This window comes from Cebus imitator, unplaced genomic scaffold, assembly GCF_001604975.1.
Source record: "Cebus imitator isolate Cc_AM_T3 unplaced genomic scaffold, Cebus_imitator-1.0 Scaffold561, whole genome shotgun sequence".
Taxonomy (NCBI): Eukaryota; Metazoa; Chordata; class Mammalia; order Primates; family Cebidae; genus Cebus; species Cebus imitator.
Window position 1 is genome coordinate 1,106,238 of NW_016107876.1, and position 8,325 is coordinate 1,114,562.

The window sequence follows — 8,325 nt, forward strand, 5'->3', positions numbered from 1 at the left end:
GATTTCACCATGTTGGCCAGGATGGTCTTGATCTCTTGACCTCGTGATCCGTCCCCCTCGGCTTCCCAAAGTTCTGGGATTATAGGCTCAAGCCACTGCACCTGACCCTTAAGGGTTTTCTTAATGTGAAGCCTTACTGACAAAAGGGCTTCCACAAGGACTGGTGACAGTGGGCTAGACAGAAATCCTTGTCAGCCCTCCACTTCTTCCCAGACTCTACACCCAAAGCTAGTGGATTTCTCCATTCTCTCTGTGAGATAAAATGGGTTAGATCAATTTCTGTTGTGGTTTCTATAAGAAAATACAAACCAGACTTAGAAATCTCATGACATTCTACTTGCCCTGCACTTCATTGCATTTTTATGACATATGCTTATTTACAGTTTATTTCTTGCCCCTAAATGCTTGTTAGAAATTAAGTTGAAACTTCTGCTTACTTGCCCTTGGGATCACAGAGCTAATCTGGAGCAAGGGCTTTAGGAACAGAACTCAACAGCTCCCAGTTTTGGCCTGCTGCACCTAATGCCACAGCCTGTGCCTTTTCAGGTATGCGTATCACAGCTCACAGTGGATGGTAGCCGGGAATATGGACCATTTGTGCATCACTCCTAGATTCTATGTTCACCCGGACTCACCCTGCTCAGGAGAGACCTGGATGCGGCAGATCATCTGCTTTGATCGCATGAAACTTACCAACAATGAAATGGATGACAAAGGCCATGTACGTGAGCACAATCCTTTACCCTGACAGGGGAGGTGCCAAGGCTCCTGCCCACTGGTCATTCTGGAGAGGCCAGGGAGGCTTTTCACAGGTGCACATGTTGTGTTCTTTAGGAACTGTCCAAGCCCTGCACTTGTAAGTAAAGTAGACAACCTAGGGCTCCTGAAATGTTTGTTTGGCATCTGAGGGTGCTGGCAATTGGGGATGGTGAATCTAGGGAGTTTGAGGACAAAAAGAGACATGTTTAAGCCAGAATGCCTGGTCTGGAAGAGGAGGAGGAAACCATTCAGGGAACTCTCAGAAACCTTGGCCTCCTGGGCAATCACTGTGATCTCTGTTATTGCCTTCCTGCAGTCCACGCAGTTGGATGGGCACCCAGTGTGTTGTATGGTGTGATGGAGGGATACAAGTGATGGAATCTCAGAATGCAGCCTGGAAATCTCTCCAACAACGTACCCTCATAGGTCCTATTGATCTTGCATGTTCTTCTTAGGTGCACCCTTGCTTCTGCCCTCTCCAGTCTGGCTCTGTGCCAGCTACAAAAGGAAAGAGGGAAGCTCCCAAGTTTAGGAGGTAGGGTATATCAGAAGGTGGCCCACCATGTCCAAGCCCATCAGTTACTGCCAAGGGAACCTGTAGCAGGCTATCAGATCCCAGTGCCACTTCTACACCCAATGGTTGCCAATGTTTGAAGAATGAAAGGGCCCCAATCTGGAAATGGAATCATTGCTGCTGAGGTGCCTTTCTCTGGAGATGTTTTTAGCCCTGAGGGCCTCTGTTGAAGTCCAAATGGCACAACAAAGGCCATTGTGTGTAGCTACTTGAGCCTCATAATTGCATTTTTGTGTGCATGTGGTGCAGTTGATCAGGAGAGGGCACTAGAGTTGGGGACTGGAAGCCAGTTTTTCTGACAGCATCGATCATTTCTCCTCCAGATCATTCTGCAATCCATGCATAAGTACAAACCCCGAGTGCACGTGATGGAGCAAGACAGCAATGTTGATGTGTCCCAGATTCAGTCCTTGTCCACTGAAAGGGTTAAAACATTCTCCTTTAAAGAAACTGAGTTCATCACAGTAACGGCTTACCAAAACCAACAGGTAAAGCTGGTCATGTCTGAGGCAAATGGGAATAACTCCGGAGGGATCTTGGAATAGCGGGATAGAGGCTAACTGCAATCAATTGCATTTTCCACAATACTAAATAAAATTCACAGTGTTATTGCTTTGTCATCCATGCAAGTTTGATAATGAATTGTGTAAATCTTAGGTGAGATGGCAACTCCAGAATGTAATTCATACAAGTGTCGGGCATGGTGGCTCACGCCTGTAATCCCAGCACTTTGGGAGGCCGAGGTGGGGGGATCATGAGGTCAGGAGTTTGAGACCAGCCTGGCCAATATGGTGAAATCCAGTCTCAACTAAATAATACAAAAATTAGCCGGGCGTGGTGGGGTGTGCCTGTAGTCCCAGCTACTCAGGAGGCTGAGGCAGGGGAATCGCTGTAATCCAGGAGGCAAAGTTTGCTGTGAGCTGAAATCGCCCCACTGCACTGCAGCTTGGGTGACAGAGAGATACTTCATCCCTCAAAAAACAAACAAACAAAAATTAATGATTTATAAATAGAAGCTAGTCATTTCCATTTGACTTGCAATATGGTCATATTTATTTAAATTGTCATATTACATATTGCAACGTCTTTTCTGGTGGTTGTAACCATGATAAGCAAGGGTGACAGAGTTCTTACCGAAAGCAATGACTTTATCTTTCTCTCTCTATTGAATCCATAGATCACTAAACTAAAAATAGACAGAAATCCTTTTGCTAAAGGATTTAGAGATCCTGGAAGAAACAGGTAAGTAGCATAGCAATGATATCTAATGTTTATGTAGGTAGCTATTTTCACAAGCATTAAGGATAAGAAAACTGGCTAAGAGACTCAAAAGCTCTAAGTTTTGTAATTAGTAGGTGGTAGAAAAGGAACCCAGATATTTTGTGTCCAAAATGTTACTTCCTCCCACTCCCTTGCTACTTACTATTAAGATCTTGCTTATTTTTGAAGTCTAGGATTGACTGAATTTTAGTCATAAGTCTATCTATATAAAAGAGAAATATTTAAAATAGTTACATCTTAAAGATATAGCAAAATAACTCAAAATCATTATTTTCAGAAATTGCATTCTGGGGATACTGAAAGTTGGCTCTCTTTTTTAGGGGTGTATTGGATGGGCTTTTAGACGCCTACCCATGGAGGCCTTCTCTCACTCTCAATTATAAAACCTTTGGCGCAGACACACAAAGTAAGAAAACTTGGAACATTTGTTTTATTTTTACATATTAATTAAATAACAACATCCATAACCCTTGTAACAAATACTACACAAGGGGATAAGTACATGCCAGAAAATGTGTACTTACAGGTAAGTGGGTGTACATTTGCTTGAATGACAAGGTAAGAGGAATAAAGGAAGAGAAGCTGGCATGAAGGAAGAGAGTAGAAATGTGATAATTGTGGACTTATTGACATATGTTAATAAGTTATCTTACACCCTGTGATTTTCAGGTTTCATCTGGATTCTCCAGCCTCTCACTGTGTCACATTCTTTAGGATATGCCTATGGTGCATTTGTAGCCTGATTTCCAAACATGTTAGCTATTGATATGAATCGTTTTTTTTGTGAGAACCTTTCAGCACACATTAAAATGACTTTCATTAAATCATCATTTAGCTCTAATTTTCCTCTTTTTTTTTGTTCAGGGGGAAAGTAAATGTTTAAAATAATACGAAGTCCTCACAATTTAATTGCCACAAGCATTTAAAAATATATGTAAGATATTTATTCTCAAATGGCATATTACATGACTAAATAATGATAATAATCAAATAATGTAGGTTTTCTGGTGGAAGAATGCCTTAATTTGCTCTGATAATTAATAATAATTTTTATTTGAAAATGACATGGAATTTTTTTATCCCTTTGTCTTTACTCCATCAAAGTTGCTTGTCTTTGACCATAATTGAAGGTTACAATTACCAAGCAAAATCAACATTATAGTTAGGCTGAGTTTTGCATGGCGCCGTATCAACTAACTGAAAGGGGAAGAAGTGAAGTCTCATCATTTGGTGAAATATTTCACTGGAATGACTGTATTGATGTGGTTTAGGGAGTTGCTTGAAAAAATGTAAACACTTATTTTACAGTGTCGATTTAACTAATATCATCTAAGAAGCATACTTTTAAAATATCCAAGTCAAAACAGTATGCATTAATAAAGAAAAAGTTAAAAATGTTCCTTAAATAATAAAAGTACACAGTTTTCTTAATTATTTAAGAGATCCAGAATGCTCTCAAATTGCAAATAAATGACTTACTAGTTTGGTATTGAATTTTTAAAATCAATACACTTTGGTCAGAGGAATTTTTACATAAATGTACCTTTTGACAGAGGAATTTTAAGAAATCAATGTACAGGAAATCTATACATTCTGTCTATAAATTAAATCGATATAATCCCAACCAACCAATCGATTTGTTCATCTTAACTAATTTTAGTAATTTTTAAGGTTTTAAAATAATAAAACTAGTTTGTGTTTTTAAGCTGTAATTGACTCTGAGTCATAATTAGACTTCTTTATAATTATTTGGACAAATGTGGTTCAAAAAATAAGTGCCTAGCACAATATTTGAGCAAATGAATACTTAATACATGATACATGGTAGCAGTGCTAAAAGTAATAATGGTAGTAGTATAGATCAGTGTTCCCCAACCTTTTGGCACCAGGAACCAGTTTTGTGAAAGACGATTCTTCCACAAATGGTGGGGGTTGGGAGGGGATGGTTTCGGGATAAAACTATTCCACCGCAGATCATTAGGCATTAGTTAGATTATCATTAAGGAGCACTCAACCTAGATCCCTCACATGCACAGTTCGCAACAGGGTTTGTGCTCCTATGAGAAGCTAAAGCTGCCACTGATCTGACAGGAGGCACTGCCTAGGAAGCCAGTTAATGCTCACTGGCCAACTGTTCACCTCCTGCTGTGCAGCCAGATTCCTAACAGGTTACAAACCTGTACCAGTGGGTAACCCAGGTGTTAGGGATCCCTGGTATAGATGCTATATTCAACTTTGGTCAGAAGAATGAGCATATCCTTTCTCAAAGAAGCTAAAAGAGCTGTAAACTTACAAGGAAATTTAATCTAAGGATGAAGCAAGGATAATGATGGAAATTATTAGTAATATAGCAGGAACATCAAGTTCATTATTCATTGAGTGAATTGTCATTCACAGGTGGAAGCAGTGGCTCATCTCCAGTGGCCTCTAGTGGAGGGGCCCCCTCTCCTTTGAACTCCTTACTTTCTCCGCCTTGCTTTTCACCTATGTTTCATTTACCTACAAGCTCTCTTGGAATGCCCTTGCACAATATCAACCTGCCTCTTTGTTGCAAGATTTGTCCAACTAATTTTTGGCAACAGCAACCTCTTGTTTTACCTGCTTCTGAAAGACTAGCAAGCAGCAACAGTTCTCAGACTTTTGCCCCACTCATGATGGAAGTGCCTGTGTTATCTTCCCTGGAGGTCACCAATTCAAAAAGTGGTTCATCTGCAGACTCCAGTGATCAGGGTCTACAAGCACCTATTTCTACTGGTCAAATGTTATATGGATTACAGGCACCTGGAAATATTTTTCTGCCAAGCCCCATCACCCAGGAAGCACTTAGTTGCTCCTTTCCTCCTTCCTATGGCTTTTATGGACGCAATTCCTTATGTCATCTAGACTGATAAATGCTTCCAACCATCTTAAAGTGAATGACAACAGTCAAGTTTCTTTTAGAGAAGGCAAATGTAATGATGTTTGTTGGTATCCAGCAATTAACCATTACCTTTAGTGAAACAATAGCATTTCTGGAACAGTTACATTTAAGAAAATATTTTCTTTATTTGTAGCCAAAGAAACTTCAACAGCTATTGGGCTTGAAAAGCGTCATTACAATATGGTATTTCTTTGTTATGCATTTAAAGATTTAAAGTGCCTTATCAAATAAATATTCATGAGCTGTTTATAACGTCAAATGTAACCAATAGGAACCTCTGATTACAGTGACCTTCAGCTTCAAAATGAGATATGCAATAAATATTATTTGATGACATTCCACCAGTGAAAATTGATGCAAAGTGATGGGATTTTCAATTAAGTGAAGCTAGTTTACCATGATAACTGCATTTTACACAGTTACAATCACCAGAAGAAGGTGGATGTCATTCCTATGAAAGCAGTGAAACAATTTCAGTTTTAACCATGATGATTGGCTTTAGTGTAATTATCTAGTAGTTGTAGAAGAAAATTTAATTATTTGTTTGCTTTATATCTTTATACTTTGCTGTTGAATAAACTACTAATCTCACTTTATGATGCAAATAAGAACACAAATTTTCAAGTATTATATTTTATTTATCTTTGCAGCCTAACGACCATTTAATCTTGAAGAAACACAATGATAAAATAAAAAGTAAAACACTCTAAATAAATTTGCTTTTCTTTTATTTTTGGATAATTCCCTGATAAAACTTGTTCCCTTATTCCTTTAACACACCTGATATTTTATACACTATTAGCCAAAATATATTGTTATAGTTTTCTAAGAAGTTAAAGTCATGATTATAAGAGAGAGAATATATTTTAATCCATAAATATGAAAATATCATTATTCTGGTATGATTGTGTCAATCAAAGTAAATTAGACAAACGTAGACTAATACTTTAAGCTTATGAAGTTGAAAAGTTTCCTTTCACCAGGCTCTAAATTTCTGAAAATAATTATGATGTATAACCTATATATAGCCTGCGTATCTTTATGATAAATCAGATTTTTATTTTCATGCCAATAACTCTAGGCATTTTATAAGCCAAGCCCTTTAATATCACAATGGAATGACTTTTGACAAACTAAGCAAACGGCTAAACTGATTTTTCTAATTTTTCCAACACATATAAAGGAGAGCATATTAATAATTTATTTTGCCCAAAATGATTATTTCATCCCACATATGCCTTATAAATTTGTCATCCTATATATGTATTAAAATTACGTGCCCTTCCCTCCTGGGAGTAAGGATAGAACAGCAAATCATTGCATTCAAATTAAGTATCCCAGTCAAGATGAAGTATTATTTGTGATCTAATGTAATTAGATGCTGTTACAAAAGTCTTTAAGGAACAAAATATATACTACTCAGGTTTATTAAACCAGAAATTAAAACAGGAAAGCACATTTTGTTTTTGTTTACTCCAAAACAGGAAATCTATAGGCTAACTTTGATTAGAAAATGGGTTGTTACTTTCTAAGCAGAAACCTTTATGTCAGATTACAAATGAAACATTATGATATCTACATGGAAGAATCTTCAATAATTGGCAAGAGCAAGCATTCAACTGAAAAATCAAAGAAATAGCTGGGTAACTTTTTAGTGATTATTTAAAAGGAGGCATTAATTTTGGAGCTTCTCCAGAATGCATATACCCTATTCTGTATGCTTCAGATAATATGACTATATATTACCTATATAAAATTAATAATATGTAATTACATTGGCAATGGTGATTAATATAAAGGGGCAAATGTTTAAATACAAGAAGGTAAACATTTATCTTAAGCTACATTATATAATATTCATAAATTGACATTTTGCACTTTTAATTGGAGAAGTAACCAAGGGAAAGCCTTCATAGATAATTAGACATGGAAGAAACTCTAAGAGATTCAGTAAGCAGTCCCCCGCTTCTAAGTAGGTGACTCATTTGCGGAAATATTCTAATAGCTCTAATTCATGCAGAGTAAATATTTAGTGCCTTCACTGTTTTCTGTTCAATAAATTCGTACTCCTTAATGGATGGTGCAAAACTCAAGTAACTGGGTAAATTGATGCTATGGTTATAAAATGAAAAACAAAATGCTATGTAATTCTATCACTTTCACCTGCATCAACTAAAAGTTAGACTTGCTTTGGAAACCTACAAACATCCAAAGCTACTCTTGTTGGACAAACTGTGAAACAGCTGATGAAAGTGGCCAAATGATAATAAACCCCAAAGTCTAATAATTAAAACCTCGATTTCCATCTGATTTATCCATACATATATGGGCATCACTTCTTCCTTTTATGTTCCTCCTTAATTCAGCTCTCTAAATTTATAAAATCTGATTCTTAACCTGACCTGGTTATAAGACTTACCACAAATAAATATAGGGAAAGTAAGCATTTCATTAACTCTGGGAAATTTGTATGTTGAGTTAGAAAATAAATAAATGTTACTTTACCCTTGCACAGTCCCCAGTCAAGCTCAGACCTGTAGTCAGATTCCCTGGCCAGAAAGGTATTATTTTGTGGAACAATCAGTCAAGCTGAAATCAAGGACCTAAAGTATGAGCCTGGTTACAGAACACATAGCTAAGTAGATAAATTCTCTATTCATTACACTTTAAAGATCAATATATAGCTTTAGGTAATATAATTTACAACATCAAACTCTAATACTATTGTTTCTTTTCACCATACAGAGGGGTTAAGCCCTCTGGAAATTACATTTTAAAGTATCATATATAA

At 37.0% G+C, this 8,325-nt stretch overlaps 1 protein-coding gene across 1 annotated transcript in view; it reads left to right on the forward strand.

The window, feature by feature from the left end:
- Positions 1–6,263, forward strand: part of TBX22 (T-box transcription factor 22) — a 9,489-nt gene extending 3,226 nt beyond the window's left edge. The window contains 6 exon segments of the mRNA XM_037733984.1: positions 547–721; positions 1,657–1,821; positions 2,511–2,575; positions 2,935–3,020; positions 5,012–5,470; positions 5,473–6,263. Coding sequence (XP_037589912.1) covers positions 547–721; positions 1,657–1,821; positions 2,511–2,575; positions 2,935–3,020; positions 5,012–5,470; positions 5,473–5,609 — 1,087 coding nt within the window. The 3' untranslated portion in view covers positions 5,610–6,263.
- Positions 6,264–8,325: the final 2,062 nt, after the last annotated feature.